This window comes from Acipenser ruthenus, chromosome 16, assembly GCF_902713425.1.
Source record: "Acipenser ruthenus chromosome 16, fAciRut3.2 maternal haplotype, whole genome shotgun sequence".
Classification (NCBI taxonomy): Eukaryota; Metazoa; Chordata; class Actinopteri; order Acipenseriformes; family Acipenseridae; genus Acipenser; species Acipenser ruthenus.
The window spans coordinates 13,198,760-13,222,460 of record NC_081204.1 but is presented as its reverse complement, the minus strand read 5'-3'; the positions used below and the strand labels follow the sequence as shown (position 1 = coordinate 13,222,460).

The 23,701-nt window shown below is 37.5% G+C and overlaps 1 protein-coding gene across 3 annotated transcripts in view; it reads left to right on the top strand.

The window, feature by feature from the left end:
• The window catches only part of LOC117412436 (FYVE, RhoGEF and PH domain-containing protein 5-like), a 69,918-nt gene that overhangs the window by 4,638 nt on the left and 41,579 nt on the right, over positions 1–23,701 (top strand). For all 3 annotated transcript variants that reach the window (XM_058988860.1, XM_058988861.1, XM_058988862.1), the window contains exons 2-5: positions 365–3,302; positions 18,167–18,278; positions 21,795–21,853; positions 22,519–22,549. In XM_058988860.1, coding sequence (XP_058844843.1) covers positions 365–3,302; positions 18,167–18,278; positions 21,795–21,853; positions 22,519–22,549 — 3,140 coding nt within the window. The remainder of the gene's footprint in view (positions 1–364; positions 3,303–18,166; positions 18,279–21,794; positions 21,854–22,518; positions 22,550–23,701) is intronic.

Genomic DNA, 23,701 nt, shown 5'->3' with positions numbered 1-23,701 from the left:
CTACTGTGATAAAGATGCAAACTCATGCCCCCTAATGCTGTTAGAAAAAGTTTACTCCAACCCTAAGTAACCTTACAGAAATAAAACGTAAGATAACTAATAGTGTTCCCGCTGGTTTCACAGACACGGATTAGCATTAATCTTAGACCACTTTACCAAGGGTAACATTAGCTAGTCCAAAATTAGTGGAACCAGCCATCACTGTGTTATAATAAAAACACATAATAAAACATGTGCACACAATGTAGTTTATCTTCCCAAGACCTGTATACATTTTCTATGTAGAAGATATGACTTTATTTCTGTCATACTGTTGTTTTTTTTATAATGCTCTAGATCTGATTATTTTCTACTCCTTTTTCAGATGATAAGAAGCCACCTCTAGCTCCGAAACCAAAGATTCTTGATCAGCTGACATCTAAATTGCCTTCATCCCTGATGTCAAGACCTTCATCTGCTTCCCGGGGTCCAAAGCCTCCGATTGCTCCCAAACCAAAGCTGCTGCAGGATTCTGAAGAGAAATGCTGCTTGTATACAAACAATAACCTGAACAGGTGCATAAATGGAAAGTTACTGTGTTCTGAAGAAGAGTTCAATGAGGAAAATACATGCAGCACCTATTCTGAGTCTGAGAGCTTCCAAATCATGGACGGTGGGTACATTATGCTTCCTGACAATGAGACTCTTACTAATGAAAGGGATGACAGTGATAATGAAGAGGGACAGTTGTTTGAGATCTCTTCTGATGCTGAGGTGCTCAATTCTACTGATAACATTGATGGAAATGGAGAGGTAGAATTGGAAGAGGCTGTTGAACGTGATCAGACTGAAGACACTGTATCATTAGAAACTGATGAAACTGGTGATGCAGTATCAACTAATACAGTAGAGGCTTGTACTGAACTTGTAGAAAGTGTTGAAGCCTTGAGTAATGACGGAACATCAGACAGTGAGAACAGAGAGGAAGCTGAAGCTGTGGACTCAGGAGCTGGTCCACAGGATAATGATACAGGTAGGGAATCAGATCAAGATCTGGGAGAGGTTGCAGAGGATGTGGGTGCCAGTGAGGGTGATGAGGAAAACCAAAAAGATCAGATCTTAGATGACAACACATCATGTGGAATTAGTGAAGAGAACAACCCTAATCAGTCTCCACCAGTTAGTGAAGGATCTGACGATTTAAATGAACAAAGTGATCCTGAGAAAGAGGATCAGGAAAATGTTGAAGTAAACGAGGAGCGTGAGGATCAAGTTGTTGAACTGTGTGAAAATATGGTACCCGAGGAACAAGAAACTCAGGATTACCTTGTTTTCTCTTCAAATGCTGAGCAGTTGCAGCTTGCAAAACAAATAGATCCTTGTTCTCTGATTCTTGATCCAAATTTATTGGATGCGACTGTTACTGTAGAACCTGATTTTTCACTTTCTGTGGGAGATGATGCGGCCACCATAGATATGGGCAATGAAACCAATATGTTGGAGGAATTTACAGAAAATGAAACTAATGATATTATGAACTTGGAGGATCAGGTAGCTATGGAAAAATCTGAAAATGTTGAGTCTTCAAATTTTCCATGTGATGTTTTTGAAGAGGAGCAAAGCTTCCCTACCTTAGAAGATGACATTGTAGAAGATGACTTTATCCTGGAGGAGACTCATGCGTTTATTGATATGGAAAAGCCTTCTAATGAATGTGAAGGTCTTGACCAAGAATTAGTATGTGAAAAAAAGGATGAGATATTTCCCAATGATACAGAGGAAAATGTATATAGCTTAGCAGGAACAGATGATTTACCCGATGAAAATGCCAAAGCTGAGGACTGTAATACAGTGGAAAATATTAACAATGTAAATACTTTAGAAGATGAGGCTCTAAGCAAACTTGAAGAATTGGTTGTGGAACCAGAAGAGACAGAAACGGTGTGCACTGATGTTAATGATTACACAATCTGCAATCAGGACCATTGTGGCCTCCAAGCAGAATTATGCACCGTTACTTTGCCAAAAGACTTATCAGTAGATTCTCTTTTTAACAGACCAGCACTGCTGGATGACTCAGAACTTTTTGGTGATGATAATGAAGGTCTTATAGTGCCCTATATGGAAGACATAGAACAGGAAAAATCAGAGGATACCATCAGTGAGGAGCATGTGTATGAAGAGGCTGGACTAGACACAGACGGTGAAAATCTAAACTTTATTGCCGTCGATAGAAAAACTATTGTAACAAGAACAAGGTCTTATTCTGGCAAAGTACCTGGTTATGTGCCTGAGACGGTTCCAGAGGAATCTGACTTACAAAACACCAATGAATACTGCACAGTGGCCTTGGACAAAAGCGATCAACATCTTGGTGAAAGTGAACAACTTGACATAAACAGAACAATGCTATCTAAGTCGAGGCGTTTTATTTTATACCCTAGGTCATACTCAGTTGAAGGTCGTGATATGCCAATGTCTGTTTACAGAGAAAATGACGGAGTGGAGAACTGTGGAATGAAGAGGAACGATGATAACCTTTCCCTACCTTGTGTTATCGGGTCCTCAGGCAGTTTCTCTCAGAGAAGCTACCTTTCCTCCAGCGGGATGTCAACTCCATCCTCAGTAGTTGATATTCCACCTCCTTTTGAACTAGCTTGCATAACCAAGAAGCCGGTCACTAAAAGCTCACCATCACTCCTAATGGAGAACGAGTCTCCAGACAAACCAAAAAAGAAAAAGTTGTCGTTCAAGCGTTTCTTAACACTTCGGTTCAAGAAGAAGACAGAAAATAAGGTCCATGTAGACGTTAATGTTTCTTCATCTAGGTCTTCTTCTGAGTCCAGTCATCAAGGGCCTTTAAGACTCCTGGAATTGGACAGGAGAAGTCTTGGCAGCTCACCACAACTGAAGTCCCGGTCTGGAAAATCACGGGCCTCAGACTCACCATCTACTTTTCTGTTTTACAAGGATGGCAAGAGAAAAGGGACCCACAAAACATTCAATAGGAGTGTATCTAGAGTGGAATCCTTTGAGGATCGGTCGAGACCTCCTTTTATGGCCCTTCCTTTGACAAAGCCAAGATCTATTTCTTTCCCGAATGCTGATACTTCAGATTATGAGAACATTCCGGCCATGAACTCCGACTACGAAAATATTCAGATTCCACCCAGGAGACCGTCCAGAACAGGCACCTTTACAGAATTCTTTGAGGATCCATGTAGAGCCCTGTCCTCTGCCAATGAGAATGATGGCTATGTAGACATGAGCAGCTTTAACGCTTTTGAAAGCAATCCTCAAACGCCCGACCAGGAAACAGAAAGGTACTGTAAATTATTATGTAAGACCTGTTAGCTTTTTTTCCAATTCAGGAGATTGAAAACTTCCTACGGTGGCATTTTTTCTGTTTTTTTAAATATACAATTGACTTTATTTACCAGTTGTGATGGGCTGTCTCACCAAAGAAGTGCTTTCAACATAAAGAGAACAAAACTTGGCTAACTTTCTGTAAAGGAAAATCGTCAATAAGAACACATTAAGAAACACGAATATTCTGTAATGAAAAATGCAATGGATCTGCTTGTCAGATGTGCTTTTATCAATAAATGGAAGTTTCACTTTTGACACCAGAATCTTGTTTGGAGATAATGACCCTCATACCTATCTTCGAATCACTAGCACATATTAAGAATTATTACTAAGCCTTCTAACACTAAATGAGAATTTACCATCTTAACTCAAACACTCTGTCCTAGATTACCTCTGCTAACCATATTAAGGCACTATAAACAATCCTCCATTTGTTTTTCCATACATATTTAATGTACTTTTTTTCTTTTCTTTCAATTTTTGTAGTAATTCATGGTTTATTTATATAATTGATAGGTATTCTTAACTTGTTCTATAAGCTATTGAGATCAAATAATATATATAAATATATATATATATATATATATATATATATATATATATATATATATAAATATATATATATATATATATAGATATTGGCAGTATGGTTTTTAATAGTCAATAATTTTACTATATCTTTACAGCTTTTTATATGTATGTGTTTGAATTTGGGCTAACGTTATTACAGTGAATGAATGAATGTAGAATGTATCATGAATAGAAGATTACTAAATAATTTATAAATTGCTGACACTTATTGCAATACCTCTCATTCAATATAATTACATATATTTAATAAGATTGTCCTTTAGGTATGTGCAAAAAAAAATATATGAAGAAATAAAATCATTCCAGTATTTAAACATCTGTGATTAGTGAATACAGTAATTTAGTTAGATTTTCCTAATCTAATAGGATATTCTAATTTCCAAGATTTGCCACCAGTGCCACCAGTCTTCATATTTGTTTCCTGCTAAATTACATTATCTGATCACTCAATGTCTATCCTGTGACATGTACCCTTGTCTGTGCCTCAAAAACCCTTTGTTACATTTCTAATGACATTCCTTATCAAACCACCAGCCCCAGTTTTAAACTGTTGAAAGTGTTCTTTAGCATTATGAAACTAATTGCTAATCTCTAACCTCTGGGACTCATTTCATCCTAAAGCATATACATAACCCCTTACTCCACATCAAGCTACAGCCAACATGTAAAGCATGAATGTATATATAAAACCAGTATTCTTCCTTGGGACTTTCCTTATGTGAAGCATGGTGTTCGCTACTGTATATAAAAAATAGTTATTTACAGAACCTAAACAAAATGAGTCCAGAAACCATATTGGCTCTACAAAGAACGCACAGAAACCTTGTAATCTAACGGTGTATAGCATTGGATTTTTGGAAACACTAACCCATACAACACATACAGATCTGAAATATTTCCTTTAAAGACAGCTGGTTCCATTATCAATAAACAACGTCAAGGTTTATTAGTATTTTTGTTGTTAAAGTGCAAATACTGTAAATACTTAAATATATGACACACCGCAATTGATCTTTAGTGTTATAAACAGACTACAGGAATCGAATTGAAAGCAGATTGTTAAATTTCATTGTACTGTATGCAACAATAAATGATAAAGTATTAGAAAAACAAAACACATAGCATCACGTTTCAGATATTTAAGTACAGTTAGGTTGTTTATTTTTCATTTCAACTGGAAAGGAGGTTTTATTTTGACCTCATTCGTGTCCCAACACTATTGTGTAAATGTTGCAGTAAACATCAAGTTGCAAGCACTTCCTCTGGAGAGAGACCATTGAAATTGTAGAAACCCCAAAAACACGACTATCTGCTGCCAGAGGAAGTTTTCTGTTTTCTTTTTGTGGCTTTGTTTTTATATGCTGCTGTTTCTCAAAATTGTATCACGTAGCCTTCATCTGCTACTATTAGAATACTTGTTTACAGATCTTTGCTTGTTTTGCCAAGAGCTGGGGAGCACTGTGTACAAATAAAACATTCCTGTATTATTAATGTAGCAAATGAATTTTTAAACACAGTAAGAATTGTTTTGATACTGTCTGTCTTCTATTAATGAACTAGGGTGTTGTTCCCTCATGAAACTCAATTTCCTTTCTCTGAAAGTCCTCTTGCCGCATGCACAGACAATAATGCAACACATAAAGATGAGATTAGTTTCACAGAGAACTTCTAGCACTAGATAGCAATATATATTACATAGCAATATCAGAGCTCCGTTAGTCAATGATAAGGATGTATGTTTTCTTTTATTCTTTCAATTTATTTTCTTCATTACACTTTTGTCAAACTGATCTGGGAGATTTACTCCAAAGAGAGTTCAGTGGTGGGATAGTCACCTTTTTTAAGCAATCCTCAATCCAGGATATGGGAATACAAATACCAAAGCAATCTAGATGGTGTTTAAACATTTTCTATAACAGGTGTGTCCAGAATGTGTTCTCCAACTTTCATGAAAGTAACACTGGTCATAACATTACTACATAATCTACAGCTATGGCCAAAAGTTTTGTATCACCCTATAGAATTAACTAATTTTGCTTCATAAAGCGGAATGAAACTTGCTGAATAATGTTACGTTAACATATTGAATTGCATACCGCTTTGTAGTTTTCCATATAAATTTTGAAATCTAACATGAAATATAATACTGTACTACTATTATGGCTTTCGGTAGACTTTTGCGATATCATTAAAATGTTCTTCTGTTGAAGATCTTTTGGTTTTGGGCTTGTTGTTTTGTACTTCAATTGTAATATGCAGATATTTCAAAGACAATGTTATGTAAATGAAAAGTTGCTGGTACCTAATAACTTTATATCCTGGTACCTAATCGCTACACGTGTTGTAATTCAGACTCACTGGCATTTTAACTATTTGCATTAACTTAAGTAAAGTGGAGAGCCAAAATAGTGTATAATCTTTATAAAGCAAATAACAGGCAAGAAAATCTAATTGAAAGCATTTGTTAGCACTCTTAACCAGAAATGCTGTAATCTGAGTAATGTAACCGGAAGGACCATCTGAAGTGAGGTTACCCTTATAAAAGTGTACCACGGAACATTTGCAAAGTAGTTGTAAAGTTTTCCGTCATGCTTTTCCCATGATTATGCTAGATACACCTTTGTTAGCTACAGTTGCTTTAAGTGAGGCAGACATAATTACCATGATTTGGGTTGGGTACCATTATCACACAACTTGAATCAATATTTTGGCTTGAAACTCATTATGACATTGCTGCATTTCTTTTTCTTTGCTGGCAGCATGTGTGAAAGTGGGGAAGAATAGGCAAAAAAAAAAAAATACAATACATTTGCCTGATGCCAAATCTCTCTTCATTTTGTAGGGCTTTTAGCTTGTATAATCCATGCCCATTTTACGTGCATTTAGATTTTGCTTCACTTCTGCTTCTGTGAGAGACTTAAAACACACTTAAGTAAGACAGTAACTTGTGGCATCCATACAAATAAATGGTAGTGCTGAACTATTAAGTACTTTCAAGCAGCCTTTTGGTGGCTTTCATGTAACCATGGCAACACTGAGAAAGTGGCATGAATGCAATTCTTCATAAATAACAGTGGAAGAACCTGCTTGCATTACCGCATGTTATACTTTCATCACTCTCGCTCTGTCTCTCTCATGATCATGTGAAATACTGAGAGATTCTAAAAGAAATGTAGAGCAGTCTTCCTCTTTAGTCGAAACATCTGGCTTTACTGTTTCTTTGAATCTGTCTAAATGTACCGCTATTGAGTGTGTTACAGCTATGGGTGTGTAAGGTTTTCTTGGAAATACCTTGTATGAAGGTGACACATTGATCAATGTGTGGATATTGCTGCTTCAGCATTTTTCATCAAAGGACATGTGGCTTAGAGGTAATGCAAGTCTTTGTCACAAGGGTTATGCATTCTATTGACTATAGCTGCTGATATTAACAGTATCCTTTCAAAGTCAGAGGTTCTGTGGTGTGTGTTCAGTCTTCAGTTGTCTGAGGAACATCCCCCCTTTACATACACACATGTGCAGGTCACTGGGCCCTGGATTACATTTCCCTGTTCAGATCCTTATACAGATGCTTCATTTATAGCACTATCAATTAGCATAATTCCAGGCAGTGATAAATTGCACTTTATCAAATGTAAGTTTTGACAATACCATTTCTCCGTGATTGAAGTGATTAATGAACCTTACCGCTGCCTGATTTTTATAGTCTTATTAGAAAGGATTTTTTTCCCCAGATATAAAAGTATAAGAAAAAGGAAAATACACATTAACAAACAAATATATGTATAACTAAAGCATTCTTTTTTTGCCATTTTTGCATTATGGTATATCTGCAGCACACATTAGTTTGTCATTCACAACTAGTCTTGACTGACCTTAAATGTGTCTTACCAAGTGTTGCACAGTACCATTGACTACCATCTCTACCATGATTGGCTGCAGGCAGGCGCATGTGAAACATGCATTCTAATTGCTACCAGCCTTGTATGTGTAATTTCTGCCATTTCTGTCTTTCCAATTACAGTACTGTACTTATTATGAAAGTTACCACAGTGATTTTGCAGTTTTCTCATGCTTTCCCCGTGGTCATACTTTGCACTTGCCATAGTTTACCATGGTTTGTCATGTTTTTAATATGCTTTACCATATTACTCTGGGCTTTACAATGCTTACCTATTCTTTATCATGCTTTCACTGTGCTTTATTACACTTTGCTTTGCTTTTACCAAAAAAAGTGCATACAGAGGTTCCTCATGCTGCACCTGAAAGTGTTTAAAATGTAGAGTTTATCGGATAATAGCCAAATACAATCTGTTTGTAGCAGGCTAGGAGTTTCTGATAGAAGTTGGTGTTAAATCAAGGTACTTGTTGTGTTTACCATATAGAGATTGACAGAGGCCATTCTCAGCCCATGTTTTGAATGAGGAGCCTAATCAAGGCATTGTTGTTCTACACTGCTTTGGGATTCTATAGCATTCCTCCAATAGAATGCAGAGGTCAATTCAAGGGTCTTTTGTCTCAATATTACTAAAGGTTTCGTCCTCATAACTGAAGCAGTTGATCGTTGCAGCATTCTTCAAGAAAGAAAGTGATCTTGTAATAAGACATATGCAGCTGTTTTTTGTCCAATATAACCTAAACCCTTCTGATAATAAAAATAATCTATTGACTCATCATTCAGCGATTGAAATTCCTTGAGGAAAGAACATATTGTTCTGCTAGACAAGTCAAAGACGACTGATAAATTTCATTTAATGATCTCATTTAGGCTGCTTAAACAAAACCCTTCTCTTAAAAATGAATACGAAGTAACCCTCAGATTAGCTCTTGCTGGCTTTGAAAATGAGCAAATGCTGTTTATGTGATCATTTACTGTTGTGCCTAAAGGAAAGCCTAGCTTTTGGTTATAGCAGTAATAAATGGGCTGTGTTTTGTGCCTGTTTAAATGCATGAGATCTTTTTCTGTTTTGCAGTTGGTGTTACGCCTTTAGGTAAAAAAAAAATCATAGTATCTAAATTAGAGCGTATGTTTATTTTCACTGAGGGGGGCTGATGTGTTTTAACAGCTAAAAAAAAACGGATCATTCACCCAGCCTGTGTCTGTGAATCCCATTTCTCTCTCATGATCTGCATTATAGCAGCTACACTATGGGCCATTTCCTAGGCATCTGGGGACAGTACCATCCACTTACACCATCCATCTGGGTTTGGCAGCCCCATTCTCCACTGGAATGGTACATTATTTGTAATTAATTAGAAGTAGCTGTCATTCGACTTCTCGTTTGTGAAAAATTGATATAGAATAAAAAAAAATTCTGCCATGTTCCTTTCTATTATATTAGGGTGCTAAGCATTTCCCACAGTGTAAGGTTTGAGAGGCTTGCCTGGTGAAAGCATGGCATGGTGTGCCGGGTGAGTCATACGGTCAGGGAAGCACAAGGTCATGTCCTGGCTGTATAGAATCGACACTCTTCACTGGGGATTCCAGATGTTTCCATGTTTGCTCTGATCAAGTACTATTAATAACATCGTCGTGTTTTGGGTTTAAAAAAAAATTCAAATGAGCATTTAAGTGAGTGATTTTTATATTTTCTTTTAACTTACCACTTAAATTCTTCCCTATATATTCACACAAAGCGGCATACTGTACACTATTTACAGACCTACATGGAACTACAGCTCAAAATTCGCCTGCTTCCGGAGTGGTTTACTTTGCTTTTTATATCCATGGTTGCTTAGATGTAATGCAGCAATATATAACCCTTTGTAAGGTTTTCCGCAATATTTAACACACAGCTTTTATAAGCAAGAATACAGAAATACAGTACTGCAGAATAGATTGTTGTGATGTGTATTGTGTGATCATACGCAATGTGAAGTATCAGTCCTGTTTTTTGTTCTCAGTATCGAAGCTAGTTTCATCATTGCTCTCCTAAGCCCTTAAAGTCGCTCTCTTAATTAATCCAACCAGTTTACCCGACTGCAAGAGTGCACTTTATTAGCTTTTTAAGGGCTAACACTGGCAAAACAGTGAGTGCTTTTTTAAGTACAAGCTCTCATCCATTTAGTCTAATTGCTTCATTAGGACATAATTAATTGGTATTTCAGACTGAGGCAGCAGTTTGAAAGACCCCTGGTTTTTATCTCCCACCAGCACAGTCAGTAAGACCATGGCCTTGTAACTTAATTAGGAGCAGTTGAGACACACGCATACAATACAGTGTGTGTCTCAGCCATTTAACACATTCCTTTCCTTTATAGACATCATTGTAATACAGCAGTGTGCAAATTTATTAGAACACCCCATTGCTTCTGTTGTTTTGATGTGGTGTGCATACGTAATTAAACCACTGTAACTGAACTTCTTAGAAAGTTGTTAAAAAAGACAAAATAGTGATTGTTTAATGTCATTGATTACTTTAGAACAGTAAGAGAAAAGGAACACATAGCCACAAATGATAAACTACACGAGACTTTTTAGAAGTTGTTTAAGATGCCTAATTAAAGCACAAAGTGGTCTAGTATTTATACGAGTGCCTGTTGTTTCTACATCACTGACTGAAAATGGATATTCTCACACCCTGAGGATTTCATGCAGGTACAGTTGGTATATAAAGGATATAAATGGCACATCTTGAGGTGCTAGAATACATTTGCACACTATTGTACTGTATATAGAATTCATACTAACAAAGTATTTCTGGTTGGTTGTTTACTACTTTTGCTGGGAAAATCTTTAGACAGGCAGCAAATTAATAATTTTTTGTTTTCCAGAAATTTCATTTTTCAAGTCATCCTGGGCCAAAAAAAGGCCCCATTGATATTTTTCCTTCATGTTTTGTTTTTTTCCCTCAAACCATCATTTATAAAACCAGCATGATTAGCTGAAAGCCAGTTCTGTCAAGTCTGAAACCAGTCATGACTGTTGCTAGGGTTAATGTAGAAAAACAGTAATGGATATTCAGTTTGAAAAACTGTATTGCGCTTGGTTTTAAACTGATGTTCAGCAATATCCATTACCCTACACAATAAAACATGATATACTGCAATGTGATGACCTCTGACCCAGGCCTGTCTTACTCGTCTTACCAGCAGCACATCTATATCATTGCTGTCTCTTTGAGATAATGTCAAACACTACAAATACAAAAAGAGATGCAGGAATATTAAAACATCATTCCTGTCTAAAAAGGACTCCTAACAACATGTACAATGTGTATCTAAGCAAGAAAAAGATTACGTTAGCTAAGTGTGATATAGCATACCCATACCAAGTTGATCTTTAAGTGTAGCATTGCATTTGATTTGTTGAAACTAGATAGCAGGTTATGGTGTGGGAAACAGTCTGCCATTTCAGATTAGGAGGGAAATCTGTCAGGAAAATGTGAATCTATTAATGATAGTTCAGCGTCCTTGTAATGGGAGCTGTTGAGTCAGTTTGATCTTCAGAGGCGATAAGCTCCCAGAATCCTTACCCGCATTGTTGGATTCATAGGCACGGCTGTAACGTCATATTAAAGTTAATTGGTCGACTATATTTGGCGTGTAATAATGTGTTATACTGAGCTTGTGATCAAAAGTGCAACAGTAAATAGATGCTTTTGTATAAATAAATGCTATCCCTGCCATTTCATTTTTTCCATCAATAATAATTATTATTATTATGACACATCATACAAAGTATCGCATCACATTTATTTTTCGGATTGTGACCTGAAAATCGTGACACAACAAATTTGTGACGTTAATGTATCATCACACTAGTGTTTAGATATCTGGTAGTCTTGTAATGTTAAAAATGGGTCAGTTTATTTTTTATTTATTTCCTCAGGAACTAGGAGCTAACGTTTTAAGTTAAAGAAACAAACAACAGTCTTTTAGGCTGAGGGCAGGAGTGCTGTTTGCCAATTACTAGTGGTGTCTTTGGCTCTAACACATTCTGATTGATGCTGTGAAAAGAATGCTCTTTTCCAATTGACTTAACCAAGAATAAGTCAAAAAGTGTATGATTTCGACATAGATACAAGTGAACCCATCCAGTAAAAGGGTGCAGGTGATATTTATCTTTAAATCTCGGATACAAATCTTTTAAAATGTTGGTAGATAGGCAGTGCCATGTGTGCTTGCGTGTAAAAGCCCTTGTTGTGTATCAGCAGTGCTGCGCTGTAGCTTTTGGCACAGCAGGGCCTGGGTGTGGGGCATCCTAACGTCAGCCGCTGTTAGTTCATTGCCAGGTCATCTCTGGGGAGGAAGCGCTCTGGCTCTGTTCTTCCACCTAGCTGTTTACAGGAAATGCGAGACAAGGGCCTCAGAACTGGGCTGTGGTGTCGTAGGGTGTGAAGCTCTCAGTGTAAAGTTGGAACAACACAAGCTGACGTGAGGTACTGGAATCCAGTAGTCATTTTGTTGTTGTTACAAATATAATCAGCCATCATTCACAAGTACAGATCTGTCAGACGCCTTGTACACTGTTTTACAAATGCCATTGAACACTGCAGCTGAAATCTATTGCCATAAAACAAAAACACACAAAAAAAAACATATACCAGTTCTGTTATCATTTTAGAACAGACTGGGTTTACTGTTCCAGATTTAAGCACGATTTTAACCCATGAATTGCTTCGACAGTGCTAGATATTCTATTGGAAGTGTACTGCCAGTGTGTTACTTAAAGTGTTACTGAGCCCCCTGTAGTGTTTACAAGAAACACGTTACTTTACCTTTGCTGTATCCCGTGCCGTCCATATTGCAGGAATATATTTTTCAACATAATCCCAGTTTATATTTCTATTCACACATATTACAGATCAGCATTTTTTCAGCTGTTACCCTGGAACATTTGTCAGGAAAAAGATCAATTTTCTTTGAATCAGCGCGATGTATCCAGTTCAACACTGCTGGTGACTGACATGAGTGGTGTATTGTGGGAACTGAAAACCAGCACAGTTGCGGGAGGAAGCGTGATCTGGATACACTGCAATAAAAATATCTAGAGTCGGCAATATGTTTAAAAACATAATGCTGCAATCCAGAGAACATGGGACACAGCAAAGGTAACTTCATGTGTTTCTTGTAAACACTGCAAGGTGTTAAGGGCAATATACTGAAGTAGGTTGCATTTGAAGATATAAGATTCAACTGCTGGAAAGAAGGCTTTTGCTGACCTAATTACACCATTAAATTGATACTGCCCCAGTGACACAGAGTGACCAAGGCGAGCTCTTGTATCGGACGGTGTGATTGGGTGGGGGTTCTGTGTGACATCCTGCTGCAGGGTGGAGTGAAGTGGGGGGAGAGCAGCTCCTCAATTAGTATAGATGATTATGAAGCAGCATTGACTCATGACTGTACACACAACTAGTACAGATCACAACTGGTACAGAACTGGTTAAACCACAGGAACATAATAAAATAAGGATATGTACAAACAAAAAGAGGCAGTTCTGCCCATCCTAGTAATTTATTGATTTCAAAACTTCAAGTTGGGTCTTAAAGGAGCCAAGTGATTAAGCACATGACTAGGTAGTCCAGTCCATTGTAATAGGGATGAAACCAAACTGAGTCTGACATTTGCATAAAATACCAAACCAAAAGGTATCGGCAAGAGCGCAAACCAAAAACGATTTTTTTCTACACTGATAGAACGTTGGCAATCTCAGCACTAAGCCTGTGTTGCTGTGTGGTCTAGTGGTTAAAGAAAAGGACTTGTAACCAGGAGGTCCCTGGTTCAAACCTTGGCTTACTCACTGACTCATTGTGTGACCCTGAGCAAGTCACTTATCCTCCACACCCTAGTCTCTGTAAGCCACCTTGGATAGATGTATCTGCTAAATAAACAATAAGTTAGATGCTTCAGTGAGCAGGTCAGTTTATTTTTATTACAGTAACTTCAATTACTGTTCATGTATTGAAATTTGTTTACTTTGTTTGATTACTTTGTTACTGCAGTCTATCGGCATATTGATTGAATTCAAGTGTAAGTGCCTTATCCATAGTCATATGTATTACAGTAAAAGACTATAATAAACCAGCATACTAAATGAGAACTTTACATATGAGTTTTGGTGGACTGGCTTTTTTTTTTGCTGACATAAATCTAGATGGTATTTTAACTTAGAAGTGCTTCCTCATCAGAAACTATTTTAAAATGCTGCCAAACATCTCACTCATTCATGATGATTAAATAACTTAACAATATTGAAAAACCATGAGCTGCAGTTCTACTCAGACGTGATTTGCATGTGATTTGTCACTTACAACCAGCCACGGCAACAATGGGAGTACAAGGAAAGTAATAAATAAAAAAGTGAAATGTCTCTTAATACATTATTTGATTCTGTCTACATTGTGTCTACTTGTGTAATACATTGGAATGAGTGATGCAGTAACACTGTATTAAGCTTATTTGTCACAGTTTGAAAAATGACATGTATGTAATAATGTGGTGACCCGTTCCCTTGGCTGCACAAGTGCACTTTGGTTTTTCGGTTTTAGAATTTCATTACGATTTTACCGAAAACCGACGCCAGAAACAGCCGATAGAGTTGATAAAAAACCAAACCGATCATAACAGACTTGCATCCCTACTTTGTAAACTTATTTTAAGACTTTAAAGATTTCAATCATGTCACCCCTAATTCTTCTCTGTTCTAGGCTGTAGGAGTTCTGGGGAGAAACATCTATTTGGGGCCATGTACTCAGTGGGGTGCTACAGGGATTGTGATAGAAGCCTCGCTCTACATCAGTGACCTATAGCAGATAGGGAGATAATTAGCAAGCTTGAGAAATTTGCAGATGACACAAAGACAGGAAGGTGGACACCTATCCAGTGACCCAGGAAAGCTAAAAGGATACAGATTACAGAACTGGTATGAAATAGAAGTGACAGAATTGGAACAGACCCTCCAGGAGACAGAACTTGCTGTTGTAATAGACTGATCACTGTCAGAAACCAGACAGTATCAGGAAGCAATTCAAACGGAATACAAAATGCTTGGTTATGTAGATAAATGAGGCTGTATAATGCACTGGTGAGATCGCACCTGGAATACTGTGTTCAATTCAGGTCCCTATTCTACAAATAAGACTTTGCAGCATTGGAGAGAGTCCAGAGCAAACAGACTAATCCCAGGGCTTAAGGGAAGAAGTCGTGGGACAGGAACTGAATCGATTTAGCCTGGAAAAAAGAAGGGTCAGAGAAGACCTGATTGCAGTTTTTATAATCCTAAAAAGAGTTGACAAAGTTAACCCTAACCAATACTTTAAGCACAGTGCAGAGGACTTGGGACAGAGGCTTGGGGGCCATTTTAGTGCACAGAGAGCGACAAGTGAATGGAATACGTTGCTATACCACATTGTTGATGCTACAATATTTGGATGCTTTATTTATCTAACTGCAGTAGATAAATCAACTACCAGGAACTTGGGGAGCCTTACTGTTATACAATGTGTATCTCCTACAAAATGTGATGTAGACCAGTAAACATGGACTGTATGTCACCCAATACGCACACAAACACAGTGAAGCACTGTCTGCTTGTATTACACCAGCAGCAATCCACTACTGTGTCTGCCACATAATACCATAACACAACTTGCTATTTCCAGACCAGTATATATATATATATAACCACCGCTGATAAATATAACCCAATAGATAAGGAATTTACCTCTGATTTTAATCATGCTACTGTATATAAACCTATAAAAGTTTACCAAATTAAATTTGCACAGTAATTTACCATGCTTTTCCCATGGTTTTACTTTACATTTACCATAGTTTACCATCGTGTGCCACTTTTATTAATATGCTTTACCATACCTCTCTAGGCCTTTCAATAAATGCCCATGCTTTACCATGCTTTCACTGTGCAGTATTACAGGTTAGTATGCTTTTACTGTAGTAAACTATGGCACCTTGTGTATTACACACACTCAACATTAATCTTCAGAGACAGGGACGCACCTGTGTATGGGGTCTACAATGATGCAAAGAGATAAAACCTTATATTTGTCAATTTTGTGTGGCCAATCTATCTCTGCCTCTGTCTTGAAATGATCCACGGGATGCAAATGAAGTCACAGGACAAAGTCAGATAGGATGTAAATGAAGTCACAGGACAGGGTCAGATAGGATGTAAATGAAGTCACAGGACAGGGTCAGATACTCAAATGAATGTTCTTTGTGCTCCTGTCAAGTAGCAGGTGCGGCACAATGGACACAAACAGGTTAAGATACCACAGGGTCACCAATCTGAATATTCATTGTCGGATCTATGCATGTGCAACCACTTTATATGCCACCGTGACTTAATTAACACCCTGTGTATTGAGGGAAACAGCAGCGGCAGGAGCAGCAGGACAGATTCATACGATTACATTACACTAAGGCATCAAAATCAATTCATAGCATTAACATACATAATCAGATTTAATGTAGTGAAGCATCAGAGGCTTCAAGGCTGGAGGAGAACTTAATGTGATCAGGTAGCACGTTCCAACTAGGTAAAACCCTAGGGGAAAGGGTTAACGTGCCTGAATTACATTTCTAGCACAGAGTGTTTTATATTGCTATACTCAGCTGTTTAATGAAATACATTTTGGTTTATCCTGGAGTTATAATAACAAACTAATATAACAGGGGGGCAGCCATGGTCCCACAGAGCCACAGGGTCTTCTGGTTCTCTTTCCACCTGAGTTCTCAATTGCTTAATTGTACTAATTATTTTGTTAATTGGTCAACACCACAAACAAGCATCTTAACCACTATGAAAGACAGCCAGGATTGTCTGCATTCATGCTTATAGAGCCTTTATCTTCCAGAACGTTGACCACCCCTTGCATGAAGACATTTCCCTCTCCATAACACAATGCAGAAGTGTTCAAATCAACAAGCCTGTCATTTGTGTATTTCTACTTCAAAGTATAGAGGCCAGAAAGCTGGACTACAAGCATCAGCTTAATAGTCACTTTCTTTCTATATTTGGTTAAATATGTTCGGTAAATAAATAGTATTAATTACAACATCCTTTGCCTGTGAAATATTGTACTGTACTGTATATGAAAAAGCTGCCGGTATTCAAGTTATGCTACTGTATAAGATGTGGTAACTTCATGTGTTTCTTGTAAACACTGCAAGGTGTTAAGGGCAATATACTGAAGTAGGTTGCATTTGAAGATATAAGATTCAACTGCTGGAAAGAAGGCTTTTGCTGACCTAATTACACCATTAAATTGATACTGCCCCAGTGACACAGAGTGACCAAGGCGAGCTCTTGTATCGGACGGTGTGATTGGGTGGGGGTTCTGTGTGACATCCTGCTGCAGGGTGGAGTGAAGTGGGGGGAGAGCAGCTCCTCAATTAGTATAGATGATTATGAAGCAGCATTGACTCATGACTGTACACACAACTAGTACAGATCACAACTGGTACAGAACTGGTTAAACCACAGGAACATAATAAAATAAGGATATGTACAAACAAAAAGAGGCAGTTCTGCCCATCCTAGTAATTTATTGATTTCAAAACTTCAAGTTGGGTCTTAAAACTATGGATAAGTTATGCTACTGTATAAGATGTGTGGACCAGAAGTATGTTCATTACAGTACCGTACTCTGTTTCTTTTTTATGTTGAGTCAGTCAATTAAGTGTGAGGCACTGTAGCCTTTCTGCTTCTGCAATCACACTGGCTTCAGTTTCTGTATAATTTCAAAGCAATTGTTTTTACATGAGCAGGTCATTTCTTTGCAATCTGTTCTTACTCATGCGTATCACTGCTACAAGGGAAAGAAAGAGAATTCTGCTGGGGTTATAGGAAACCTACTGATATCACATGCTGTTGTTTTATTTTTTAAATAATTGACACTATTTGAAGATCTTTTCTGTTGTACAACATTTTGTTTATCTTCCCGTAGTTCAACTAAAAGGTCTCAAATTTAGAAGTGGGTCATTCCATATAAAATTACACAAAAGGTTGCTCCAGCTGTCCAGCCACCTATGGTTAGCCTCGCCACTTATCTGCAAGCTAATGCATGGGCAGGGGTACCTCAAAAGAACGTAGTGTAAAATATGTATAATGTTGTTTAGTCTATGTTTTAATAAATCATCTATCGCATGAATTTCCTGACTGAACACACATCCACATATTTAAATGTATTTCCACTGAGTTCTCATGAGCACTGTGTCTGCAGAGTGACTGAAACGCCTTCTCGTATCTCTGCCCCACAGTGCCTATACAGAACCCTACAGAGTGTGTCCCGTTCCAGTGGTGGATGTTACATCTGATGAGGATGAAGGGAAGAGCTCAGGAGAGGAGGATTCCCTGGTGGAACACAGCAAGGTGAGACAGGTCGTTCCCATTGGGGCTTCATCATTCTGACAGCTTTGAAGACGTTAGAAAATTGAAATCAGTGACATTGTTTTCGGTTACATCATGCCTCTCACAGAAATAGAAGATATTTCAATTATCTTAGAACAGATATATAAGCCATATTCATATACTAATTTATACAGTGCACACTTGAGGACGTTGCACTATACTTTTTAAGCATTTTACAGTTTTATTTCTCATTAAATCTGTTGCTAAAGACCTGTATGATTACAACAGGAGATGTTCTTGTTTATTGTCATGGGCTTTCTAACATTTTTTAATTACAGGTTATTAAAGTTTCAATTGAGGGGGACCTTGATTTCATTTTCTTTATATAAAATATCCTTGTGTCCTTTTACCAACAGCATACACATTTCTGAAAACTCAGATGTTTGTGTGTTATTCTTTTTTTCTACCACATATTATTATTCATATTAAGCCTAATGAGTTGATTGTGAGATTGTCATATATCATGTTTTTCTGGCATAGCCTTCATGTAGCACTGATGATAAAACAATGTGCATTATGACTGATTCAATTCAAACATCTCTGATCAATTTCCCTACCGCGACATCTACTATAAATGTGCAGCGTGTGTTCAAGCTGCCTACTATTCTGTGTTGGTTGTTTTTCAATGTGGATTGGTAGGTCAGTTTTTCTCTCTTTACTGCAGCTAAAGTTGGTGTCATTGATATCATTTTACAAGTTTTCTTTTTGGTGAAGCATGGCACTGTAGATGGTGTTTTTTTTTCCATTCAGATGTAAATAACGCTAATGACGGTTTGGCTTTAAGAATCTAGCTCGGTATTACTGTTACTACTAGTATATGTGTGCTGCGTGCAAACTGTTTAACTACAGTAGTTAAAACATGTGTGGATTTGTAAAAGAAAACTGGACTTGAAAACCAAACCACAGTGGCTGAATTCTCAGTAGTCAATTGCTTGTTTTCCTCTCTGATTATGCTTTATTTGAATCAGACCCCATGTGGCCTTCATGACACCACAGGGCTACTTAATACTGTATACCTACATGCTGAGGAAAAACCCACTTTGTATTAATGGCATGTTGTCATAACACTTCTTCAAACCAAAAGTAGTAGAATTGAAATTTAGTTTCAGGCATATTTGCAGTCGTCAACAAATGAAGGACACGATATCAACACAAGGGGACAATAGTTTACCACAAAGCCTGAAATATATGGTCCATATTGGTTTTATTAAACCATGAAAGACAGCTTGATCTGCATGCGGTTTCCAGACAGCAGCAGTAGAAGGGGATTCAGATCTTGAGGCTCATTTCTTCACGACTTCTAAGTCTGTGTTTTTGGATTGGAGAGCTTTCTGAAGGATGGTGACAGATGTTTTTATTTAGATGTTCATTTAGAATTTGTTGAAGCTTATCTTTAGAAAGCTGAGGAAAACACGCTTTTGCCATATTTTGTGATGTGAAGGTAGCACATCAGTCAAGGTCAGAGCGTTGCTATAAGAATATGTACCGTTGCTATGGAAGTATTAAAGTATAAGTAGCGTTGCTGGGAATATAGACTTTTTTTAAGGACTTTGGGGTCTATAGTGCAAGGTATAATCTGCCACGTGGTGGTGTTTTAATGAATCATAAGACGGATTTTAAAACCAAGGTATTATATATATATATATATATATATATATATATATATATATATATATATATATATATATATATATATATATATATATATATATATATAGATAGTATATCTTGTTTTGGGTTTTTTTTTTACCACAGTTAAATTCTTAACACTAACATAATTGAATTAATATAAGAGGTGGAATATCAATTGCTGTTGGCATTGGAATACATGTCAGTTGAATTAGAGATGTTTTAAGTGGGATAAATAACTCAAAGTGGAGAAAATGTGTTCAAATAATCTATAGTTTCTCAAGAACAGTTAATTATTTTCACTGACTATTCATTGATTATCCCTTACCTAATAAAATGGGGCGGTGCATTATCAGCTTATCTTAGTACATTTACATTTGGATAACTCCATCCTTAAGTTAAGCTGTCAGAGAGTAGACAGAACGTGATCTAATTTTGTAATGAAGACAGCTACTCTATTAAGAGTTTCCTTTCCATTTCAATTAAGAATCACAGTTAGAATCTAAAGAACAGGGAAGCTAACCTACAACTGCAGCCTCTGAAAACGGGGTCAGTTATGCATACCTGCTGTAGACTTCCTGGAAGACCAGCAGCAGGAAACTTGACGCTGAGAACAGTAGACAGGTTTAAATTTGTAAGACTCAACATGAAGGTGACCCTAAAGACCTGTATGATGAAAACATGAGACATTCTTGTATATTTCCATGGGCTTTCTAACTCAGTGAGGAGGAATGCATGACGTTAGTGGATAACATACTATATATTGTCATGTTATTTTAACAGTAATCCTGTGAAGCAGGTTCAGCAGAAGACTGCAGGAGCCCTGCTGAGTTCACATTGTGTGTGGAGATGTTTTCTAAGAAGCCTGTCCATGGACATTGTTGTCAGCTACAGAGTTCAATCAGTGGTTAAACAAACAGTTATTTAATCACATTGGGGGGAGGGGGGGCAACGCCTAGCCTCATTGTCTCAGAACCAGGCAGACGCAAGTCAGGTGACACAGGCCACCCAGTGAATTGTCTGTCTGCCAAACAAGCAGACATTAGACCCATCTCAGGTAGCCACTTCAGACAGTGGGTTTGAAAGCTACATTTTTGTTTAATGACTGAAAAACAAAGTGTGAAGTTATAGTCAGGGTTCCAAATTGACACCCTAGTATACTCAATAGCTTTTCAACACCAGACATTATCGGTGAGAGTGTACAGCCACACTGCCAAAACCCACCACTAGAGGCGCTCTCACACAATCAATCTATCTCTCTATCTATCTTTTTTGGACTACAGGTCCTTCTTCAGGTTGTTTATAGCACTGCTTTTTCCTTCCAGCTGAAGAAGGACTTGTAGTCTGAAACATCCAGATATAATTGATTTTTATTTTTTTTACCTACATTACATTTTCTTTTTTATATCGTAGTGGCCCTAGAGCCTATTGACAGTGATATGGCAGGTGTTTCTATTTTTTTTCATTTAAACCCAGTATGAAATACAAAAGAGAGCTAGATGCATATAGTAAGAGTGCAAGGCTTTCTGTAAATGTATTTATAACATGCTTTATCTTCTTGAGTGCTTGCAGCTCCCACACTGGATTCTTGTGTTGGGTTTGGATGTTTATTTCTATGAAATATTGTGACTCTTGTGACTCTTGTTGGGGTGGGGGACTTCCCCTTTGGAAACTGCATCAAAACTCCAAAGACTATTGTTATTTCTATGAACATTATCATTTGCACATTGGTGTGATTTGTTTTGGAAGTCAAGCATACTTTTAGTTTTATATTAATTTTAAGAACTGACATAAACCATGGGGGACATGTGACTACTAATTGAACCGTTTCATTGTTTCTCTTTGCAGAGTGATGGGCACTCAAGAGCTTTTTATATAGCAAAGGAACTGGTGGATTCTGAGAAAGTGTAAGTATGCAAAATAAATAAGTGTGTTAGGCTGGGTCACTTGCTGGTATTACGATAAAATATGATAACCGCCTTACTGTAATATCATTATAATTGCGTAGATTGCCTGTAAAAACATTTAAGAAAATTTACGAACCAGAGGAAGCCATTCAGACCATCTGAGATTGTCCAGTTCCTAGAAGCTGATTCATCTCAAAACTTGGTCAAGTTGGGTCTTAAAGGATCCCAGTGATTGTGCCTCAACAACATGGCTAGGTAACCCATCCATTACCCTCACCACTCTCTGTGTAATGAAGGGTCTTGGTTTTTACTTCTGTACTTTAGTCAGGTTCAGTAAGAACATATTAAGTTCCCAGAAGGGTTATTGCAAATGATGTCATTTCAATTATGAAAACTATCTTTACTATTCTTCTTTTGTGGCTATACCTGAGGTCGTCCCCAGTTTACATTACAGTGCAGGTGGATCTAGCAGATACTGCACAATCCAGCAAGGAGAGAGGTGTAACCTGACTTTCAATGAAGTCAAAGGCAGTAGACAGGTAGTTAGCAATCAACAGCTATTACACATTTAAGTGAAAGTCAGCAATAGAGAAGATCATTCAAACTCAACACAATTCAGAAGCACTAACTTGATTCAGCATTGCCCTTTCTGCTTATTTTTACAGGTATGTGGAGGGCCTGAAGCTACTACACGTGGTAAGATGAGTTTCAGTTTTGTGTTGAAATTCCTGTTGCTGATGCGATTGAAGTTTGTTATTGGGGAAGGCGTGATCATTTATAATACCCTATTAATAGAACTTCAAAGAGACTGAGCAAAAACGGGGACAATAAGCGGAGCTGACTTTATGAGTTCAACAATAACTTGGCAAAATAAGCAATAAAACACAGAAGTGCTGATACAACAACTATGCCTGTTTGACTGAGGAACTCAAATATAGTACTGTTGTATTTATTTATTTAAGCAGGAGATTTATCCATTGAGACCGAGGCCTCATTTACAAGGGTGTCCTGGAACACAATAACAGGACAATTGCAAAGTACAAACAACACACAAAAAAACATGTGTGGTTCAAACTTAATCAGCACCATCCTGAGACAAATAAATAAGTCAAATATATATTGTTAATGTCAACTGAAGGAGAAGCATTGGCAGGAGGTTCTAAGCAGTTCCCAAATCCGATCTTTATAACCAGAGAAAGAAAAAATATCAAATTCCATCCTCATACTATGATGGAAACTGTTCTACGTCTTCGATAAGTTGATATGCAAAAGATAATTCTCCCGCACGTGTTTGAACCCTTCTGTAAACTGTAGCCAATGTTAGGCTGTGTTCACACTGGATCCGTTTAGAGTGTTTGGTCCGCACTCGGTACAGTTCAGTACGTTTGGTGTGAAGTGAGGTGGTCTCAGTCCGTTTGGCAAACGCACAGAGTGGTTCGCTTGCTAAACCTCAATGTGAACAACTGCTGGACTCTGTCCTTTTGCACATAGGAAACAAACTATACAAGTAAGTAAACATTTTTCACGTAGTCTAGTTCATACTCTGAAAAAAACAAGCAGAGCAAAAACTAAATGTCTCAGGGCTACATTAGGGATTGTCCCAGTTTTCAGCCTTCATTTTTGTCGGAAAACAATAAAATTGTTAAATTGTCCCGGTTTTGCGATTGTATCACAAAACAATACCAACGAAAAAGGCTACGGTGTATAAGTGAGAAGCCTCACTTAGAGCCTAGTTTTATGTTCACATGACAATGATGTGTAAAAGAGGACCACTCTAGAACAAATCTGCCACATGAATTATATAGTAGGCTATAGCTAATTTATGTAGAGACTGCTTACAAGCAAACT